Here is a 24,803-nt window from a genome sequence, read left to right on the forward strand (position 1 = left end):
TTATTATATGATAGACAGATACTTGCAATGTGTGGGCAACTGGTATATATACAAATGTACAGATTTGTATATGATAGATGGATATTTGCAATGTGTGGGCGACTGTTATATATACAATTGTACAGATTTTTATATGATGGACAGATACTTGCAATGTGTGGGCAACTGGTATATATACAAATGTACAGATTTGTATATGATAGATGGATACTTGCAATGTGTGGGTGACTGGTATATATACAAATGTACAGATTTGTATATGATAGATGGATACTTGCAATGTGTGGGCAACTGGTATATATGCAAATGTACAAATTATTATATGACAGATGAATACTTGCAGTATGTGGGTGACTGGTATATATACAAATGTACAGATTATTATATGATAGATGAATACTTGCAGTATGTGGGTGACTGGTATATATACAAATGTACAGATTATTATATGATGGACGGATACTTGCATCGTGTGGGTGACTGGTATATATACAAATGTACAGATTATTATATGATGGATGGATACTTGCATCGTGTGGGTGACTGGTATATATACAAATGTACAGATTATTATATGATGGACGGATACTTGCATCGTGTGGGTGACCGGTATATATACAAATGTACAGATTATTATATGATGGATGGATACTTGCAGTATGTGGGTGACTGGTATATATACAAATGTACAGATTATTATATGATGGACGGATACTTGCATCGTGTGGGTGACTGGTATATATACAAATGTACAGATTATTATATGACAGATGAAAACTTGCAATGTGTGCACGACTGGTATATATACAAATGTACAAATTATTATATGATAGACAGATACTTGCAGTATGTGGGTGACTGGTATATATACAAATGTACAGATTATTATTTGATAGACGGATACTTGTAACGTGTGGGTGACTGGTATATATACAAATGTACAAATTACTATATGATAGACAGATACTTGTAATGTGTGGGCTACTGGTATATATACAAATGTACAAATTATTATATGATAAACGGATACTTGAAGTATGTGGGCGACTGCTATATATACAAATGTACAGATTATTATATGATGGATGGATACTTGCAGTATGTGGGTGACTGGTATATATACAATTGTACAGATTATTATATGATAGACAGATACTTGCAGTATGTGGGTGACTGGTATATATACAATTGTACAGATTATTATATGATAGACAGATACTTGCAGTATGTGGGTGACTGGTAAATATACAATTGTACAAATTATTATATGATGGATGGATACTTGCAGTATGTGGGTGACTGGTATATATACAATTGTACAGATTATTATATGATAGACAGATACTTGCAGTATGTGGGCGACTGGTATATATACAAATGTACAGATTAGTATTTGATAGACGGATACTTGTAATGTGTGGGCGACTGTTATATTTACAAATGTACAAATTATTATATGATAAACAGATACTTGCAGTATGTGGGCGACTGGTATATATACAAATGTACAGATTATTATATGATGGATGGATATTTGCAGTATGTGGGTGACTGGTATATATACAAATGTACAGATTATTATATGATGGACGGATACTTGCAACGTGTGGGTGACTGGTATATATACAAATGTACAGATTATTATATGACAGATGAAAACTTGCAGTATGTGCGTGACTGGTATATATACAAATGTACAAATTATTATATGATAGACAGATACTTGCAGTATGTGGGTGACTGGTATATATACAAATGTACAGATTATTATTTGATAGACGGATACTTGTAACGTGTGGGTGACTGGTATATATACAAATGTACAGATTATTATATGATGGACGGATACTTGCAATGTGTGGGTGACTGGTGTATATATACAATTGTACAGATTATTATATGATAGACAGATACTTGCAGTATGTCGGTGACTGGTATATATACAAATGTACAGATTATTATATGATATACGGATACTTGCAGTATGTGGGTGACTGGTATATATACAAATGTACAGATTATTATATGATGGACGGATACTTGCATCGTGTGGGCGACTGGTATATATACAAATGTACAAATTATTATATGATAAACGGATACTTGAAGTATGTGGACGACTGGTATATATACAAATGTACAAATTATTATATGATGGATGGATACTTGCAGTATGTGGGTGACTGGTATATATACAATTGTACAGATTATTATATGATAGACAGATACTTGCAGTATGTGGGCGACTGGTATATATACAAATGTACAGATTAGTATTTGATAGACGGATACTTGTAATGTGTGGGCGACTGTTATATATACAAATGTACAAATTATTATATGATAAACAGATACTTGCAGTATGTGGGCGACTGGTATATATACAAATGTACAGATTATTATATGATGGATGGATATTTGCAGTATGTGGGTGACTGGTATATATACAATTGTACAGATTATTATATGATGGATGAATACTTGCAGTATGTGGGCGACTGGTATATATACAAATGTACAAATTATTATATGATGGATGAATACTTGCAGTATGTGGGCGACTGGTATATATACAAATGTACAGATTATTATATGATGGACGGATACGTGCAATGTGTGGGCGACTGGTATATATACAATTGTACAAATTATTATATGATAAACGGATACTTGCAGTATGTGGGTGACTGGTATATATACAAATGTACAGATTATTATATGATGGACGGATACGTGCAATGTGTGGGCGACTGGTATATATACAATTGTACAAATTATTATATGATAAATGGATACCTGTAACGTGTGGGTGACTGGTATATATACAAATGTACAGATTATTATATGATAAACAGATACGTGCAATGTGTGGGCGACTGGTATATATACAAATGTACAAATTATTATTTGATAAACGGATACTTGCAGTATGTGGGCGACTGGTACAGATGTACAAATGTACAGATTATTATATGATAGACGGATACGTGCAATGTGTGGGCGACTGGTATATATACAAATGTACAGATTATTATATGATGGACGGATACTTGCATCGTGTGGGTGACTGGTATATATACAAATGTACAGATTATTATATGATGGACGGATACGTGCAATGTGTGGGCGACTGGTATATATACAAATGTACAGATTATTATATGATGGATGGATACTTGCATCGTGTGGGCGACTGGTATATATACAAATGTACAGATTATTATATGATGGACGGATACATGCAATGTGTGGGCAACTGATATATATACAAATGTACAGATTATTATATGATGGATGGATACTTGCAGTATGTGCGTGACTGGTATATATACAAATTAATATATGATAAACAGATACTTGCAGTATGTGGGCGACTGGTATATATACAAATGTACAGATTATTATATGATGGACGGATACTTGCATCGTGTGGGCGACTGGTATATATACAAATGTACAGATTATTATATGATGGACGGATACTTGCAGTATGTGGGCGACTGGTATATATACAAATGTACAGATTATTATATGATGGACGGATACATGCAATGTGTGGGCAACTGATATATATACAAATGTACAGATTATTATATGATGGATGGATACTTGCAGTATGTGCGTGACTGGTATATATACAATTGTACAGATTATTATATGATAGACAGATACTTGCAGTATGTGGGCGACTGGTATATATACAAATGTACAGATTATTATATGATGGACGGATACTTGTAATGTGTGGGCGACTGGTATATATACAAATGTACAGATTATTATATGATGGATGGATACTTGCAGTATGTGGGTGACTGGTATATATACAAATGTACAAATTATTATATGATGGATGGATACGTGCAATGTGTGGGCGACTGGTATATATACAAATGTACAAATTATTATATGATAAACGGATACTTGCAGTATGTGGGCGACTGGTATATATACAAATGTACAAATTATTATATGATGGATGGATACGTGCAATGTGTGGGCGACTGGTATATATACAAATGTACAAATTATTATATGATAAACGGATACTTGCAGTATGTGGGCGACTGGTATATATACAAATGTACAAATTTTTATATTATAAACGGATACTTGCAGTATGTGGGCGACTGGTATATATACAGATTATTATATGATAAACGGATACTTGCAGTATGTGGGTGACTGGTATATATACAAATGTACAGATTATTATATGATGGACGGATACGTGCAATGTGTGGGCGACTGGTATATATACAAATGTACAAATTATAATATGATAAACGGATACTTGTAACGTGTGGGTGACTGGTATATATACAGATTATTATATGATAGACGGATACTTGCAGTATGTGGGCGACTGGTATATATACAAATGTACAGATTATTATATGATGGACGGATACTTGCAATGTGTGGGCGACTGGTATATATACAGATTATTATATGATGGACGGATACGTGCAATGTGTGGGCGACTGGTATATATACAAATGTACAGATTATTATATGATGGACGGATACGTGCAATGTGTGGGCGACTGGTATATATACAAATGTACAGATTATTATATGATGGACGGATACTTGCAATGTGTGGGCGACTGGTATATATACAGATTATTATATGATGGACGGATACTTGCAATGTGTGGGCGACTGGTATATATACAGATTATTATATGATGGACGGATACTTGCAATGTGTGGGCGACTGGTATATATACAGATTATTATATGATGGACGGATACTTGCAATGTGTGGGCGACTGGTATATATACAGATTATTATATGATGGACGGATACTTGCAATGTGTGGGCGACTGGTATATATACAGATTATTATATGATAAACGGATACTTGCAGTATGTGTGCGACTGGTATATATACAGATTATTATATGATAAACGGATACTTGCAGTATGTGTGCGACTGGTATATATACAAATGTACAGATTATTGTCATGAGCGCTTCCGTTCATCGCCGTGTCGCCGCGGCTCCCGGAACTCCTCTGTGTCTCTGACGTCATGTTGCTTAGCAACATGACGCTTTCTCTCACACCCCTCTGATGACGGTTACGCTCCTGCCCTTTAAATCTCGGCGGGAGATCTGAATCTGGGCCCGTTTGTTTGTTTCCCTGGATTGTGAGTACCATATCAGTTTTATTCTTCTGTGTACCGACTTCTGCCTGCCTGACCAAGCCTCTTGCCTAATCCCTACTTGCTGATATTTGGACATTGACTTCTGCCTGCCTGACCTTGCCTGTAGCTATTACCCTTTTGCTGACACTTGGATGCCGACTTCTGCTTGCCTGACCCTGTCTTTTGCCTATACCTTTTGCTGATATTTGGATGCCGACTTCTGCCTGCCTGACCTTGCTTTGGCCTTTACCTTTAAACCTATTCTTTGTTAAACAAGACCTGCTTAAAGGGACATTTTACTTTTACAAGCTGCAAAAGAGAACTTTGCCTTTCTGTTTGTTATACACCTGCTTAAAAGGGACATTTACTTTTACAAGCTGCAAAAGAGAACTTTGCCTTTCTGTTTGTTATACACCTGCTTAAAAGGGACATTTACTTTTACAAGCTGCAAAAGAGAACTTTGCCTTTCTGTTTGTTATAAACCTGCTTAAAGGGACATTATACTTTTACAAGCTGCAAAAGAGAACTTTGCCTTTCTGTTTGTTATACACCTGCTTAAAAGGGACATTTACTTTTACAAGCTGCAAAAGAGAACTTTGCCTTTCTGTTTGTTATAAACCTGCTTAAAGGGACATTATACTTTTACAAGCTGCAAAAGAGAACTTTTCCTTTGTTTTACAAGCCTGCTAAAGAGGACCTTTTTCAGAAGCTTCAAAGTAAGAGCATTTCCTTTTTGTTCTTTGTACTACTTAAAGGGACGTTTTATCCTTTGTGGCTTTCCTGCATTCTGGAACAATATTCATTTTTGTTATCTTCTAATCTGCTTCCTGAGTGGGTCACGTCCTGGATATTTCTCAGTGTGCTAGCGTGTGCTTTCAATTCACGCTAGCAGTTGGGTTACATCCCGGATTGATTCCAGAGCGGCTGACATTACAAACGGGCCATAAAAATGGACCCCACTGAATTATCTATGGCCGTGGCTCACCAGGGACAGCTCTTGGGTTCTCATGCCACTCACTTGCAGTCTCTGGACACTAAACTTGATCAAATTACTGCTCTATTACAAAATTTGGTTGCTACCGCACCTCCCAATCCTAATCCCAATCCAAATCCGATTGAGGCATTACCTCCTCCGATTCCTAACAATCAGTCTCAGGTACAACTAAGTCCCAGGATTCCTCTTCCGGATAAATATGATGGGAATCCTGAAGAATGTAGAGGCTTTTTGAATCAATGCCGTCTTCATTTCCGAAATAGCCCTACTCTCTTTGCTACTGCCTCTTCTAGAATCACGTTTCTTATTTCCTTAATGAAAGGAAAAGCCTTGGCTTGGGTGTCACCTTTGCTAGAAAAGAATGATCCTATACTGTTGGATGTTGATACATTTCTATCTACATTCTCAAACGTATTCGATAAACCTGGAAGGTCATCCGCTGCTGAAGCAACTCTCCTGGATTTACGTCAAGGAAATCAACCAGTCTCTCAATATGCAATTGAGTTCCGCACCCTTGCCTCTGAAACCACTTGGAATCAGGGAGCACTCAGAGCCGCTTTCCGTAAAGGACTTTCTGAGCGTCTCAAGGATGAATTGGTGTATCGTGAACTTCCAGAGTCCTTAGAAGCCTTAATAAATCTCTGTATCTGTCTCGACGCCAGGTTTCGTGAACGCCAACAAGAAAAGGATAGAACACAGAGGACTGCCACTCGAACTCCTTTTCGTTTAGCTCCTCGTTTTTCTAGTCCAGTCACTCCAGCCTCTCCTACTACTGATCAGGCTGAACCCATGGAAGTAGGAAGTATAAAATTAACTGAGACTGAACGCTTAAGAAGACGGACTCTTGGCTTATGTCTGTACTGTGGCCTTAAAGGACATTTATTAAGGGATTGTCCTACTAGGCCAGTAAAAGCCAGGGCTTAACTCTAGTCCAGGGAACTGAGTTAAGCCAAAATAGTGGTCATTCCCTATACAAGAAACTCTTTGTTCCAGTAACTCTTCTAATTGGACAAAAGAAGATCTATACCCAAGCCCTAATTGATTCTGGTGCTGGAGGTGTGTTCATTGACTCTACATTTGTTTCTACTCATTCTATACCCTTACTAAAGAAGGAGTATTCCATTTCAGTCTCTACGGTCAGTGGAGATCCTTTGGGTTCTGGATACATTCAGTTTTCTACTCAACCCTTAATCCTCACCGTAGGAATACTTCATTCTGAGACAATTTGTTTCGATGTCATTCCCACTCCGCAATTTCCCATTATCTTGGGATTACCCTGGCTCCAGATTCACAATCCCATTTTTTCTTGGACTTTCGGTGAACTCACTTCCTGGGGATCTACATGCCAGACTAAATGTCTTCAAGAGATTACTAAGTTACCACTCACTATTGCTCTCACAGTTGAAACTCCGGAATCCTTACCTATGCATTACCATGACTTTGTGGATGTCTTCTCCAAAAAAGAAGCGGAACGTCTTCCTCCTCATCGCCCTTTTGATTGTCCCATTGACCTCCTTCCTGGGGCTGCCTATCCTCGAGGCAAAACATATCCACTTTCTAAACCAGAAAACATGGCTCTGGAAGAATATATAAAAGACAATCTGGCTAGAGGATTTATTCGACCCTCCTCTTCCCCTGTAGGGGCTGGTTTCTTTTTTTGTGGGAAAAAAGGATGGCGGATTAAGACCCTGTATTGATTATCGTGGATTGAATCAGATTACCATCAAGAACAGTTATCCTCTGCCCCTTATTCCTGAACTTTTTACTTATCTTCAGGGAGCCACCATTTTCACCAAACTCGACCTACGTGGTGCATACAACTTGATCCGTATACGCAAAGGAGATGAGTGGAAGACTGCCTTTAACACTCGATTTGGGCATTATGAATATTTGGTCATGCCCTTTGGGCTATGCAATGCTCCGGCGGTTTTCCAGCATTTTGTAAATGAGATCTTTCGTGATTTTTTGAATATTTTTGTTATCATATACCTGGACGACATCTTAATTTTTTCTCAGAACCACCAAGATCATGTGCACCACGTCAAGAAAGTACTTCAACGTCTAAGAGAATTCCATCTGTTTGCTAAACTGGAGAAATGTTCTTTCCATCAAAAAATCATACCCTTTCTGGGTTATGTAATATCGGCATCTGGATTCGAAATGGACCCTACTAAACTTTCTGCCATTTTGGATTGGCCTAGACCTGATTCTTTGAAGGCTTTACAACGTTTCCTAGGCTTCGCCAATTATTACAGAAAGTTCATCAAGAATTTTGCTACTATTACTTCTCCTCTTACTTCTCTCACAAGAAAAGGACAAAACTGTAAAGTATGGCCGTCTGAGGCTATAGAAGCTTTTGAATCTCTCAAAGAAGCTTTTTCCTCAGCTCCTATCCTTCGTCATCCAAATCCTGAGTTTCAATTTATTCTGGAGGTGGATGCTTCCTCTGTTGCTGCTGGAGCGGTTCTGTCTCAACGAATACCAGAGACTGGAAGGATTCATCCTGTTGCTTTTTTCTCTAAAAAATTCACTCCTTCCGAATTTAACTATGACGTAGGGAATAAAGAGTTGCTTGCCATCAAGATGGCATTGGATGAATGGAGACATTGGCTGGAAGGTACTTCTTTGCCATTTACTATACTTACTGATCATAAGAACCTTCTGTATCTCCAAACAGCCAAACGACTAAATTCCAGGCAAGCACGCTGGTCCTTATTCTTCTCTCGGTTTCACTATAATTTGTCTTACATACCTGGTTCAAAAAATATTAAAGCAGACGCACTTTCCAGACAATTTCAAGATACCCCAGTTCCTGAGTCTGGTACCATTCTCCAACCTCATGAAGTCATTGCCCAGTTAACAACTTCTTGGTTACAAGAATTACAGTCCGCTCAAGAGCGTCTTCCTTTGTCCTGTAAACCTCCCAATGGTTTACTCTTTGTTCCTGAACGCCTTCGTTCCAAGATTTTATTTTGGGCTCATGATAGTCCCCTTTCTGGACATCCTGGCATCAGTATTACCACTCGAAACCTCAAACAACATGTCTGGTGGCCTACACTCTCTCAAGATGTGAAGGATTACGTCTCAGTATGCACACAATGTGCCATGAACAAAACTCCACGCCAACTTCCTTCAGGATTACTCCAACCATTGCCTATACCTCACCAGCCTTGGACTCATGTATCCATGGACTTTATTACCGATCTTCCCTTGTCCACTGGGAACAATACTATCTGGGTGGTGGTCGACAGGTTCACTAAGACGGCTCATTTTGTACCCTTGCCAGGATTACCATCTGCCAAAAGACTCTCTGAACTTTTTATTCTACATATTGTAAGAATCCATGGATTTCCTCTTGATATTGTTTCAGATAGAGGGGTACAATTCGTTTCTCGATTTTGGAGGTCACTTTGTAAACATTTTGGTACTACTATATCTCTCTCTACTTCTCACCACCCACAATCGAATGGTCAGACTGAAAGAGTAAACCAGTGTCTTGAAACATATCTTAGACATTATGTGGATCATTATCATTCTAACTGGACTTCTTACCTTCCTTTGGCTGAATTGGCCCATAATGCCCGGTACAATTCCTCCCTTCAGACTTCTCCTTTTCATGCAGCTTACGGATATCAGCCTAGGACGTTCCCTTTGCATACTTCCTCCACAGTGAATCCTGCTTCTGATCTTACAGCCCGAAGATTAACTCGACATTGGCAGAAGATACATCGTATTCTTTCTGTAACTTCTAGACGTTACAAGTTCTTTTCGGATCTTCGACGGAAAAAGGCTCCCAAATATCGCCCTGGTGATAAAGTTTGGATTTCCTCTCGATTTCTTCGCCTGAAACAACCTTCTAACAAATTGGGACCACGATATGTGGGTCCTTTCCGAATACTGGGTCAGGTATGTTCCACTGCTTATCGGGTAGCTTTACCCAAGTCTCTCAAAGTCCATCCGGTATTCCATGTTTCTCTTTTAAAACCTGTGATGATTAACAGGTATTCTAAGCCTTTTTCTAAACCTCCACCGTTATTGGTGCATGGACATCCTGAGTTTGAGATCAGCCATATTCTAGATTCCAAATTGCGGGGCAAGAAATTGTATTATCTCATTCATTGGAAGGGTTATCCAGTCACGGAACGTTCTTGGGAACCTGCTCATCAAGTAAATGCTCCAATATTGGTCAAGACCTTCCACAAGACTCATCCTGATAGACCTGGTCCTGTCCCCCGGAGGGGCCCTTGAGGAGGGGGTGCTGTCATGAGCGCTTCCGTTCATCGCCGTGTCGCCGCGGCTCCCGGAACTCCTCTGTGTCTCTGACGTCATGTTGCTTAGCAACATGACGCTTTCTCTCACACCCCTCTGATGACGGTTACGCTCCTGCCCTTTAAATCTCGGCGGGAGATCTGAATCTGGGCCCGTTTGTTTGTTTCCCTGGATTGTGAGTACCATATCAGTTTTATTCTTCTGTGTACCGACTTCTGCCTGCCTGACCAAGCCTCTTGCCTAATCCCTACTTGCTGATATTTGGACATTGACTTCTGCCTGCCTGACCTTGCCTGTAGCTATTACCCTTTTGCTGACACTTGGATGCCGACTTCTGCTTGCCTGACCCTGTCTTTTGCCTATACCTTTTGCTGATATTTGGATGCCGACTTCTGCCTGCCTGACCTTGCTTTGGCCTTTACCTTTAAACCTATTCTTTGTTAAACAAGACCTGCTTAAAGGGACATTTTACTTTTACAAGCTGCAAAAGAGAACTTTGCCTTTCTGTTTGTTATACACCTGCTTAAAAGGGACATTTACTTTTACAAGCTGCAAAAGAGAACTTTGCCTTTCTGTTTGTTATACACCTGCTTAAAAGGGACATTTACTTTTACAAGCTGCAAAAGAGAACTTTGCCTTTCTGTTTGTTATAAACCTGCTTAAAGGGACATTATACTTTTACAAGCTGCAAAAGAGAACTTTGCCTTTCTGTTTGTTATACACCTGCTTAAAAGGGACATTTACTTTTACAAGCTGCAAAAGAGAACTTTGCCTTTCTGTTTGTTATAAACCTGCTTAAAGGGACATTATACTTTTACAAGCTGCAAAAGAGAACTTTTCCTTTGTTTTACAAGCCTGCTAAAGAGGACCTTTTTCAGAAGCTTCAAAGTAAGAGCATTTCCTTTTTGTTCTTTGTACTACTTAAAGGGACGTTTTATCCTTTGTGGCTTTCCTGCATTCTGGAACAATATTCATTTTTGTTATCTTCTAATCTGCTTCCTGAGTGGGTCACGTCCTGGATATTTCTCAGTGTGCTAGCGTGTGCTTTCAATTCACGCTAGCAGTTGGGTTACATCCCGGATTGATTCCAGAGCGGCTGACAATTATTATATGATGGACGGATACGTGCAAAGTGGGGGCAACTGATATAATATCTCTGCATTTCAAACAAATGTCTCTCCACAACCCTAAAACTCACCGTATAAATGTCCGGAATCCTGTCGGTCCCATCTTCATAGTACTTTTGATTCCTAGGAATCTTATAAACACAGCAGTGATTCTCTCTACCACTCGCAAGTAATTGAACTGTTTAGAGAACTTTGGAAAAACTTGTTTGAGACAAATATCGGGTAAATTGCCTTCTGAGCTTTTATTAATCTCTGGCTCTGCTTGGTCTGATGATTCTGAACGCAGCTCGTTTTCTGCCTCTGTTACACTGTCAGAGGGAAGCAATCTGTAGAAAAATAGGCATAAAACATCCATATAATAATACAGCGGGGGGAACACTACAACTGACAGATTTTATTCAACAAGCTATCAAATCTGATAAAACCAAGACTGTTCAGTAAATACCGTTCTGTATTTCCCACTGACAATTTCAAATCATCACAATACAACATTAATTATAACTATCATAAAATGAATTGCAATCTCCCTATCTAAGTCATAGGAAAATGAGAAGCAATGACAATATATTACGATGGATGCATTTAACCCTTCACAGGCTATAGAGGTCTGCAGCAAGATGCTATGTAATACAACACAGCCCTCCTTGCAAGCTATTACAGAAATGAAAGAACTATTGTTTTGTCGTTATGCTGTAGAATTCAGTTCAATCTACTTGTATTGACACAAAGCTTCTTAAGTTGAACAGAAGAAGAGCGTCCGGCTTCTATCTGTGCTCTCCACAGTAAATTGTGCCAACCTGGTGGCATTCTGACCTAGAAGGGGGTAGTGTAAAACTATGCAATATTTGTATATGTTCTGCTATTTATAAAAGCTACGTAAGATATCCAAAGCACAAATTATTTGCATAACTTAACTTAAAACAATTTAATGATAATTTGTGCAACATATTTAACCTATGAGGAGAGGCTAGCCAAACTGGGTCTGTTTTCTTTAGAAAAAATTCGCTTAAGAGGTGACATGATTACTTTATATAAATATATTCAAGGCCCATATACAGAGATGGCAGAAGCTCTGTTTATTCCAAGAAAATTATTTGTGACCAGAGGTCACAATTTAAGGTTGGAAGAAAGGAGATTTAATCTCCTGCAACAGAAACGTTTTTTCACTGTAAGAGCAATAAAAGTGTGGAACTCATTACCAAAGGAGGTAGTGAATGCCAATACCCTAGATATATTTAAAAATTATTTGGATACATTTCTGTCTATAAACAAAATTCATGGATATGATTGCTAGTATTAAATGGGTCACCTTTTAGTGGGATTATTTAAGATTAACTGGAGCTTTTTGTATATATTTTAGATTTGTATAGGTTGAACTCGATGGACTTTGGTCTTTTTTCAACCTCATCTACTATGTTACTATGTTATATATTGGAAAAATAAATGCTACACAGGTTTGTTAATTTTATCTTAAATATTTGCTGGGTGGTCAGTAAAATCAGCCGTATGGTGTACCCATCTTATAGTTCCTGGGGACAATGTTTTATATACACATATAAGACAGCTGTTACTCTATAACCTGATGATATCTGGTAAATCTCAGCAATGTGCCACATCAATAAAACATGTTTTCTTTTCTTTAGAATCATTTTCAAAGGCAACAAAAAGCAATTAAACTATCACCTGTGCTTTTGTAAATGACAAACAAGACAGCTTACTAATAAAGTAGCGCATTTGTTACGTGTTCTGTGCGAGGCTGTGCTACTGAACCTGTAGCAGTCATGTGATGTTACCTGTCATCTCGTTCTCGTGACACCTTTGTGACTAGTAAACTGTGTTTCTAATTTAGGTATTGATCACAATCTATCATTTGACCATTAACTACATGTTAACTGCTGCAGATAAGACATTTTTGATGTTGATGTGATTACAGTCCGCCATGTTTTATTGTTCATCTTCTGTACATTTTTCATTATCATTGCAGTGAAAATAGCTGCAATGGATATGTAACAACACAGTTGCAGGGCCTATTTTTCACTTAATGAAATGAAGGACTTGATAAACTCCAAACAGTATTCAACCTATTACCGAGTGTCCCAAAAAGTTTGTGAATGTAATATTGTTTAGAGCATGGGCAAAGCACACTGAAATTACCCCCAACGTATTGGATGAGATTAGGAACCAACAGATACAAATGCTTCCAGCTCAATTAATTAAAGTTACAAAATGAATAATAAACCCTTTCATACTAATACAATTAGACACCAAACACTCACGTTCACTATAACCAATAAACACCCCTCTTCCAATCCCTATTTCCTGATTTAATTCCATAGCTGTCTGTCATGCATTTTCTGTGACTAAACAGACTCCATGACGTTCCCTTATTAGACCAACTTTTGGCCCAGCTTCTGTCATTGACTTTTGTTTGATCCAGTATTGCTGACTAAGATAGTTTTATATCAGTATATTTTTAATTAGACAAAGTAGTTTTGCTTAATTTACTCGTTTGGATCCAACTTGACACTTATTTCTGTAAACGAGTGCAATTTATAACCTTGATTGTAGTCTAGGAATATTGGGGTAAACATAAATAAAAATTATATTTATCTGATATTTTTACCCTACATATTTTTAGATGAAATATTGATCTGCAGAACATCAATATTTCATCTAATTAATTCTGTTTTAACCAGTAATTAATAAATTATAATTAATGACTCTTCCTAGGATATAAAAATGATATACAAATGGGGTTATCCTTATGTGAGGGGTTTGTTTTGTGCTGGTGATTTTCGAATCATCTACGGATGTGCGATACTACTTGGATTATAATTGCTGAGGCTTGCTTAGCCTATTCAGACATACCTACGACCTGACAGGTTGACTCCCAATTACAAGTGGAGAATTAATTTAATTTTGGTAAAGTATTAAATTAGCTTACTTAAAATATTAATGCTGATTAAATTTACATCTTGCATTCATTTAAATGTTTATTTTAATTTAATCAGGTGAACTAATCAATTGTCGTAGTTTGTCTTTGATAATTCCTGTCACCTGGTCTTATCTGTTGACAATAATGCTGGGTGAATCAGGAATGGTAATACATTGTTATCTCACGGTTTGCCATAATTATTAGTTTACCTGATTATTTTTAACTATCCTAAGAAGTTTAAATACAAAATATTTTGTTTCTATTGTGTAGCCAATTTTTGCTGCTATTTTTTTACATGTGCTATATAATAATTTTGGTAGTTTAGACTCTGTTCAATTTATTATGTTTCTTACAAGATAATTGAAATTGTGTATATACTTTAATTAGTTATTTTAGGATTATATTTCACTTCTTTAAATGTTTATTGACTGTATTGCTATTATTAAATGTTGATTATTTTCTAATTGAAATATTTTTAATAGAGATCCCCTTAAGGCTGAGCAAGCAACACAATCTATGCCAAAGACCATTTCCACAAACAGTAATACCTGGAGTAGATGAGCAAGGCACTGGTGTAATGACACAGTTCAAGCAAAGTACCAAGGACAAACAAAAAGAGTGATCAGGAGAAGCAAAGTCATGACCAGTTGGCCACCAAGGATTATTCAGAGAGAGGGATATGCAAGCCAGAGTCAGCAACAAGCTCAGTCATAGCCAAATGGAGAACCAGAAGAGTGGACAGATCAAGCTAAAATACAGGAAAGCAGGCATAAATACAACACACCCTAGGAAAGATTCCAACAAACGGGAAACCAATATGGTGCCGGCATCACCATTAAATTATAGATAATTTGGTGTAAACACAATATGCAGGGAAAAAGATGTGGCGTGGAAAAACAAGGCAGTATAAAATAGAGCATGGAGAAAATGATGCAATATACACGGCGGTCATGCCCAAAAAGATGACACACGGAAAGAGCAGAAGCAGGACAACACTTCTTCATACATCTTACAGTATCTCACAATGCTTTCAGATTGTCCAGTTTGGAGATTGCTTATTGAGTCACCAAGGTTAGAACAATGTATAAAGCAAAGACAAATATTATACTAGTTTAAAAGGCAGAAAATCTGTATGTAAAGCTCATGGATTCTTTGTTTATTTCTTTATTCTCCATAGTGTAAATTTATTTTGCTGCCACAATTGTATCAAGTGGGTCCTTGAGTTGCAAAGTGATCCTTATCAGAGCCTTTGAAGCACATGTCAGGACTAAATAGGCATCTACACTGTGCACATTTGCACAACAGAGAGTTATCCATTTGTATGGAAGTATGGGAATTCCTAAACCCTGGATATCATGACCGTCTTGAGGAACAGCTTAGAGAAATGCATTGTGGTAGCTAAAATAGAGAGACTAGGCTAGAACAAGACCCACACTACTCCCTTTGAATTTTTTATTTTATTATTATTGTAATGCAATGTATACTAAATGTATTAACAGTTATGTTGTGTTTCTTCTATTAATTGTGCTGCTTTGTTATGTATACAAAACTTCTCAATAAAACACACACACGTCACCTACTCATTTTTCTTCTTACTGTGGACTGCAAGATCTTAATTAGTGAATCCCCTGGTCTGATGTGAGTGTACGGGACGCTGTGTGAGGCTCCAGCTTTGAACTATAGAAAGGACAGATTTCCCCTGAGAATGATTGTGCCCAGCATCAAATGGGTTAAGCAGTTTATGCAGGTTCCCAGAAGGAAATTGGTCTTTGGTAATTCTCCAGAAAATCTCTGTTACCACTCTGCTTACTCAGGCATTTATGCTTCTATTCTGCTATTCCAAACTACATTCATAAATCATTTTTTTGCATTACATTATTAATGTACTTAATACACAGTGCATTAAACAGAAGCTCATATTAACAATCTGGAATTAAAGCATGGTTCTCTTACAAACTATGGGAAGAAAACCAGAGAGGTAGAGTTGCCTCATTGTACTAAATATTTATACCTTAGGAACGAGAGAGCAAATACCTAGATGCTGAGGAGTCAAGAAAAGGGGATAATGAAAACTAACGGGAGAAACATTTTTCTATGAAAAAGATCAGACTTAAAGGGACAGTCTAGTCAAAATTATACTTTCATGATTCAGGTAGAGCAGCAATTTTAAGCAACTTCCTAATTTACACCTATTATCAATTTGTTTTCGTTCTCTTGGTATCTTTATTTGATAAAGGAAGAATGTAAGCTTAAGAGCCGGCCCATTTTTGGTTCAGAACTTGGGTCGCATTTTCTGATTGGAGGCTAAATGTAGCCACCAATCCGCAAGCGCTACCCAGGTGCTGAATCAAAAATGGTCCAGTTCTTAAACTTACATTTAAATAAAGATACCAAAAGAATGAAGAAAAATTGATAAAAGGAGTAAATTAGAAAGTTGCTTAAAATTGCTACTCTACCTGAATCATGAAAGTTTAATTTTGACTAGACTGTCCCTTTAACATAAGGACAGGCTGTGTATATTAGGTGGGTAGGAAGGAGGAGATTGTTCTTACAATAAAAAGGTGGCAAACACATAAAATAAATATTTTTTCTTTACTTAAAGGGACACTGAACCCAATTTTTTTTTCTGTGATTCAGATAGAGCATGAAAGTTTAAGCAACTTTCAAATTTAATCCTATTATAATTTTTGCTTCATTTTCATTTGAAAATCAAGAATGTAAGTTTATATGCTGGACAATTTTTGGTGAACAACCTGGGTTGTTCTTGCTGATTGGTGGATACATTCATCCACCAATAAGGAAGTGCTATCCAAGGTTCTGAACCAACAAATTGTCTGGCTCCTTAGCTTAGATGCCTTCTCTTTAAAATAAAGATAGCAAGAGAACGAAAAAAAAATTTATAATAGGAGTAAATTAGAAAGTTTCTTAAAATGGCTGCTCTACCTTAAAGGATTACTTTCTGTTATAATTTTTAAGCCAAACAACTAACATATTAAAGTTAATAAACATTAATTAAAACCTACTGACCTATATTTTCTCCAAAACGTAGTTTCATAACGTTCTAAAAGTTATATCTTTTATTCGCCGATGATGTCACGTTATCCTGCCCACTATTTTCAGCACTGCGTGTTCAAAATACTTAAACCAATAACTTTGTGTTTAAAGCGCCATTTTGAAACCTAGGTATTGTAAACGGATTGGTACAGAGCAAAGGATGCCCACGTAGTGGGTTTGGAAAACAATTACATTTGCAGACAAGATTTCTGATATACGGTAGAGATATGTTAATGAAATGCTATTGATAAAAAGCGTATTTGGGGTAGTTAGTTAGTAACAGGCATAGAAAAACAGAATTTATGTTTACCTGATAAATTACTTTCTCCAACGGTGTGTCCGGTCCACGGCGTCATCCTTACTTGTGGGATATTCTCCTCCCCAACAGGAAATGGCAAAGAGCCCAGCAAAGCTGGTCACATGATCCCTCCTAGGCTCCGCCTACCCCAGTCATTCGACCGACGTTAAGGAGGAATATTTGCATAGGAGAAACCATATGGTACCGTGGTGACTGTAGTTAAAGAAAATAAATTATCAGACCTGATTAAAAAAACCAGGGCGGGCCGTGGACCGGACACACCGTTGGAGAAAGTAATTTATCAGGTAAACATAAATTCTGTTTTCTCCAACATAGGTGTGTCCGGTCCACGGCGTCATCCTTACTTGTGGGAACCAATACCAAAGCTTTAGGACACGGATGAAGGGAGGGAGCAAATCAGGTCACCTAAATGGAAGGCACCACGGCTTGCAAAACCTTTCTCCCAAAAATAGCCTCAGAAGAAGCAAAAGTATCAAACTTGTAAAATTTGGTAAAAGTGTGCAGTGAAGACCAAGTCGCTGCCCTACATATCTGATCAACAGAAGCCTCGTTCTTGAAGGCCCATGTGGAAGCCACAGCCCTAGTGGAATGAGCCGTGATTCTTTCGGGAGGCTGCCGTCCGGCAGTCTCGTAAGCCAATCTGATGATGCTTTTAATCCAAAAAGAGAGAGAGGTAGAAGTTGCTTTTTGACCTCTCCTTTTACCAGAATAAACAACAAACAAGGAAGATGTTTGTCTAAAATCCTTTGTAGCATCTAAATAGAATTTTAGAGCGCGAACAACATCCAAATTGTGCAACAAACGTTCCTTCTTTGAAACTGGTTTCGGACACAGAGAAGGTACGATAATCTCCTGGTTAATGTTTTTGTTAGAAACAACTTTTGGAAGAAAACCAGGTTTAGTACGTAAAACCACCTTATCTGCATGGAACACCAGATAAGGAGGAGAACACTGCAGAGCAGATAATTCTGAAACTCTTCTAGCAGAAGAAATTGCAACTAAAAACAAAACTTTCCAAGATAATAACTTAATATCAACGGAATGCAAGGGTTCAAACGGAACCCCCTGAAGAACTGAAAGAACTAAATTGAGACTCCAAGGAGGAGTCAAAGGTTTGTAAACAGGCTTAATTCTAACCAGAGCCTGAACAAAGGCTTGAACATCTGGCACAGCGGCCAGCTTTTTGTGAAGTAACACAGACAAGGCAGAAATCTGTCCCTTCAGGGAACTTGCAGATAATCCTTTTTCCAATCCTTCTTGAAGGAAGGATAGAATCCTAGGAATCTTAACCTTGTCCCAAGGGAATCCTTTAGATTCACACCAACAGATATATTTTTTCCAAATTTTGTGGTAAATCTTTCTAGTTACAGGCTTTCTGGCCTGAACAAGAGTATCGATAACAGAATCTGAGAATCCTCGCTTCGATAAGATCAAGCGTTCAATCTCCAAGCAGTCAGCTGGAGTGAAACCAGATTCGGATGTTCGAACGGACCCTGAACAAGAAGGTCTCGTCTCAAAGGTAGCTTCCAAGGAGGAGCCGATGACATATTCACCAGATCTGCGTACCAAGTCCTGCGTGGCCACGCAGGAGCTATCAAGATCACCGACGCCCTCTCCTGATTGATCCTGGCTACCAGCCTGGGGATGAGAGGAAACGGCGGGAACACATAAGCTAGTTTGAAGGTCCAAGGTGCTACTAGTGCATCCACTAGAGCCGCCTTGGGATCCCTGGATCTGGACCCGTAGCAAGGAACTTTGAAGTTCTGACGAGAGGCCATCAGATCCATGTCTGGAATGCCCCACCGCTGAGTGACTTGGGCAAAGATTTCCGGATGGAGTTCCCACTCCCCCGGATGCAATGTCTGACGACTCAGAAAATCCGCTTCCCAATTTTCCACTCCTGGGATGTGGATAGCAGACAGGTGGCAGGAGTGAGACTCCGCCCATAGAATGATTTTGGTCACTTCTTCCATCGCCAGGGAACTCCTTGTTCCCCCCTGATGGTTGATGTACGCAACAGTTGTCATGTTGTCTGATTGAAACTGTATGAACTTGGCCCTCGCTAGCTGAGGCCAAGCCTTGAGAGCATTGAATATCGCTCTCAGTTCCAGAATATTTATCGGTAGAAGAGATTCTTCCCGAGACCAAAGACCCTGAGCTTTCAGGGATCCCCAGACCGCGCCCCAGCCCATCAGACTGGCGTCGGTCGTGACAATGACCCACTCTGGTCTGCGGAATGTCATCCCTCATGACAGGTTGTCCAGGGACAGCCACCAACGGAGTGAGTCTCTGGTCCTCTGATTTACTTGTATCTTCGGAGACAAGTCTGTATAGTCCCCATTCCACTGACTGAGCATGCACAGTTGTAATGGTCATAGATGAATGCGTGCAAAAGGAACTATGTCCATTGCCGCTACCATCAACCCGATCACTTCCATGCACTGAGCTATGGAAGGAAGAGGAACGGAATGGAGTATCCGACAAGAGTCTAGAAGTTTTGTTTTTCTGGCCTCTGTCAGAAAAATCCTCATTTCTAAGGAGTCTATTATTGTTCCCAAGAAGGGAACCCTTGTTGACGGAGATAGAGAACTCTTTTCCACGTTCACTTTCCATCCGTGAGATCTGAGAAAGGCCAGGACAATGTCCGTGTGAGCCTTTGCTTGAGGAAGGGACGACGCTTGAATCAGAATGTCGTCCAAGTAAGGTACTACAGCAATGCCCCTTGGTCTTAGCACAGCTAGAAGGGACCCTAGTACCTTTGTGAAAATCCTTGGAGCAGTGGCTAATCCGAAAGGAAGCGCCACGAACTGGTAATGTTTGTCCAGGAATGCGAACCTCAGGAACCGATGATGTTCCTTGTGGATAGGAATATGTAGATACGCATCCTTTAAATCCACCGTGGTCATGAATTGACCTTCCTGGATGGAAGGAAGAATAGTTCGAATGGTTTCCATCTTGAACGATGGAACCTTGAGAAACTTGTTTAAGATCTTGAGATCTAAGATTGGTCTGAACGTTCCCTCTTTTTTGGGAACTATAAACAGATTGGAGTAGAACCCCATCCCTTGTTCTCTTAATGGAACGGGATGAATCACTCCCATTTTTAACAGGTCTTCTACACAATGTAAGAATGCCTGTCTTTTTATGTGGTCTGAAGACAACTGAGACCTGTGGAACCTCCCCCTTGGGGGAAGTCCCTTGAATTCCAGAAGATAACCTTGGGAGACTATTTCTAGCGCCCAAGGATCCAGAACATCTCTTGCCCAAGCCTGAGCGAAGAGAGAGAGTCTGCCCCCCACCAGATCCGGTCCCGGATCGGGGGCCAACATTTCATGCTGTCTTGGTAGCAGTGGCAGGTTTCTTGGCCTGCTTTCCCTTGTTCCAGCCTTGCATTGGTCTCCAAGCTGGCTTGGCTTGAGAAGTATTACCCTCTTGCTTAGAGGACGTAGCACTTTGGGCTGGTCCGTTTCTACGAAAGGGACGAAAATTAGGTTTATTTTTTGCCTTGAAAGGCCGATCCTGAGGAAGGGCGTGGCCCTTACCCCCAGTGATATCCGAGATAATCTCTTTCAAGTCAGGGCCAAACAGCGTTTTCCCCTTGAAAGGAATGTTAAGTAGCTTGTTCTTGGAAGACGCATCAGCCGACCAAGATTTCAACCAAAGCGCTCTGCGCGCCACAATAGCAAACCCAGAATTCTTAGCCGCTAACCTAGCCAATTGCAAAGTGGCGTCTAGGGTGAAAGAATTAGTCAATTTGAGAGCATTGATTCTGTCCTTAATCTCCTCATAAGGAGGAGAATCACTGTCGACCGCCTTTATCAGCTCATCGAACCAGAAACATGCGGCTGTAGCGACAGGGACAATGCATGAAATTGGTTGTAGAAGGTAACCCTGCTGAACAAACATCTTTTTAAGCAAACCTTCTAATTTTTTATCCATAGGATCTTTGAAAGCACAACTATCCTCTATGGGTATAGTGGTGCGTTTGTTTAAAGTGGAAACCGCTCCCTCGACCTTGGGGACTGTCTGCCATAAGTCCTTTCTGGGGTCGACCATAGGAAACAATTTTTTAAATATGGGGGGAGGGACGAAAGGAATACCGGGCCTTTCCCATTCTTTATTAACAATGTCCGCCACCCGCTTGGGTATAGGAAAAGCTTCTGGGAGCCCCGGCACCTCTAGGAACTTGTCCATTTTACATAGTTTCTCTGGGATGACCAACTTGTCACAATCATCCAGAGTGGATAATACCTCCTTAAGCAGAATGCGGAGATGTTCCAACTTAAATTTAAATGCAATCACATCAGGTTCAGCTTGTTGAGAAATGTTCCCTGAATCAGTAATTTCTCCCTCAGACAAAACCTCCCTGGCCCCATCAGACTGAGTTAGGGGCCCTTCAGAAATATTAATATCAGCGTCGTCATGCTCTTCAGTATCTAAAACAGAGCAGTCGCGCTTACGCTGATAAGTGTTCATTTTGGCTAAAATGTTTTTGACAGAATTATCCATTACAGCCGTTAATTGTTGCATAGTAAGGAGTATTGGCGCGCTAGATGTACTAGGGGCCTCCTGAGTGGGCAAGACTCGTGTAGACGAAGGAGGGAATGATGCAGTACCATGCTTACTCCCCTCACTTGAGGAATCATCTTGGGCATCATTGTCATTGTCACATAAATCACATTTATTTAAATGAATAGGAATTCTGGCTTCCCCACATTCAGAACACAGTCTATCTGGTAGTTCAGACATGTTAAACAGGCATAAACTTGATAACAAGTACAAAAAACGTTTTAAAATAAAACCGTTACTGTCACTTTAAATTTTAAACTGAACACACTTTATTACTGCAAATGCGAAAAAACATGAAGGAATTGTTCAAAATTTACCAAATTTTCACCACAGTGTCTTAAAGCCTTAAAAGTATTGCACACCAAATTTGGAAGCTTTAACCCTTAAAATAACGGAACCGGAGCCGTTTTGAACTTTAACCCCTTTACAGTCCCTGGTATCTGCTTTGCTGAGACCCAACCAAGCCCCAAGGGGAATACGATACCAAATGACGCCTTCAGAAAGTCTTTTCTAAGTATCAGAGCTCTTCTCACATGCGACTGCATGCCATGCCTCTCAAAAACAAGTGCGCAACACCGGCGCGAAAATGAGGCTCTGCCTATGCTTTGGGAAAGCCCCTAAAGAATAAGGTGTCTAAAACAGTGCCTGCCGATATTATTATATCAAAATACCCAGATAAAATGATTCCTCAAGGCTAAATATGTGTTAATAATCAATCGATTTAGCCCAAAAAAAGTCTACAGTCTTAATAAGCCCTTTTTGAAGCCCTTATTTACAATCGTAATAAACATGGCTTACCGGATCCCAGAGGGAAAATGACAGCTTCCAGCATTACATCGTCTTGTTAGAATGTGTCATACCTCAAGCAGCAAGAGACTGCTCACTGTTCCCCCAACTGAAGTTAATTGCTCTCAACAGTCCTGTGTGGAACAGCCATGGATTTTAGTGACGGTTGCTAAAATCATTTTCCTCATACAAACAGAAATCTTCATCTCTTTTCTGTTTCTGAGTAAATAGTACATACCAGCACTATTTCAAAATAACAAACTCTTGATTGAATAATAAAAACTACAGTTAAACACTAAAAAACTCTAAGCCATCTCCGTGGAGATGTTGCCTGTACAACGGCAAAGAGAATGACTGGGGTAGGCGGAGCCTAGGAGGGATCATGTGACCAGCTTTGCTGGGCTCTTTGCCATTTCCTGTTGGGGAGGAGAATATCCCACAAGTAAGGATGACGCCGTGGACCGGACACACCTATGTTGGAGAAATATTTACTTACAGTGGCCCTTTAATCATGATAGAAAAAAATTGGGTTCAGTGTCCCTTTAACCTTCCATGGTACCAGCATATGGAGCAATCATTAGCAAGAGTTTATATGTTTCATACTTCTTTAATTTGAGTAAGAACTTCTCTAACCTTTCATAAAGTCCCAACTTTCACTTGCTTCTTAAAAGGGCATCTGACTTTACCTATGTGTTTAACCATGTGGCAGGAGTTAAACTCATATTGCATGGATGCAATAGGCAATAATAACATCATTTTCTTTTTATATCCCTTAAACACCTTGCATGTCGCAAATGGTTTTCAGTAATTAAACTGCAACTATCACTTCCCTTATTTGTAGGAGACAGATTTTAGAATTTATTTCCAAATCCCTAACATAAAAAAAGGACATTTAAGTGCCCAGTATGTTTGTGTAAAATTCTGGACTGTATGGTTGAATATTGGACACCTGGCAACCTCAGATGGAAGTGTTTATCTGTACACACGTATAAGTCTTATTACTGTCTAAATAAAAGTCTCTACATAACTGCTGATGTGATGTGTTGCAGATTTGTCTGGAAGCTGAGAAGTTACATTTTGCAGAAATGATGTTTTCTTTGTCTATTTGAATTTCAGGGTTTTTACTAAAGAATTGTGCATGTACAGGTCAGTGTATGCATGCGATGGGCAATTCTCAGAACTGCTACAATTTTGTTTTGCTCACAGTCATATGTCACTGTGCAATAGCAATACATTCTGCTCCTACACCATGACAGTTTTTATATTAATGAGATGACATTACAGGCTTGCTCACTAGAGATTTAATTTACAAGAAGAGCAATCAACTGCCCGGAGAACAGTGAGATTGGGATGCTGGCAAATGAAAGACATCAAAGGAGAGAAATTGAAGAAAGAGATAAAATAATTTGATACTGAGAGGGAGACAATATGGTGGTGAGTGTGGAATGAGGAGATGAAGGGAAGAGGGTAGGAATGATGCAGTGAGAGGGGAATAAATATAAGTTGATGACAAACTTCTGCTAGCGTGCGGCTGATGTTTACTTGAAGAAGGGAATTTGCAAGTGTTTGATACTGGTTTCTACAAGGTGACCACTGAGCA

At 39.1% G+C, this 24,803-nt stretch overlaps 1 protein-coding gene across 1 annotated transcript in view; it reads right to left on the bottom strand.

Annotated features, from left to right (window-relative positions):
* The window catches only part of TTLL11 (tubulin tyrosine ligase like 11), a 345,612-nt gene that overhangs the window by 25,194 nt on the left and 295,615 nt on the right, over positions 1–24,803 (bottom strand). Inside the window, 1 exon segment of the mRNA XM_053695417.1 lies at positions 11,612–11,866. Within this exon segment, the coding sequence (XP_053551392.1) occupies positions 11,612–11,866 (255 nt within the window).

This window comes from Bombina bombina, chromosome 12 (genome assembly GCF_027579735.1).
Source record: "Bombina bombina isolate aBomBom1 chromosome 12, aBomBom1.pri, whole genome shotgun sequence".
NCBI classification, from domain to species: domain Eukaryota; kingdom Metazoa; phylum Chordata; class Amphibia; order Anura; family Bombinatoridae; genus Bombina; species Bombina bombina.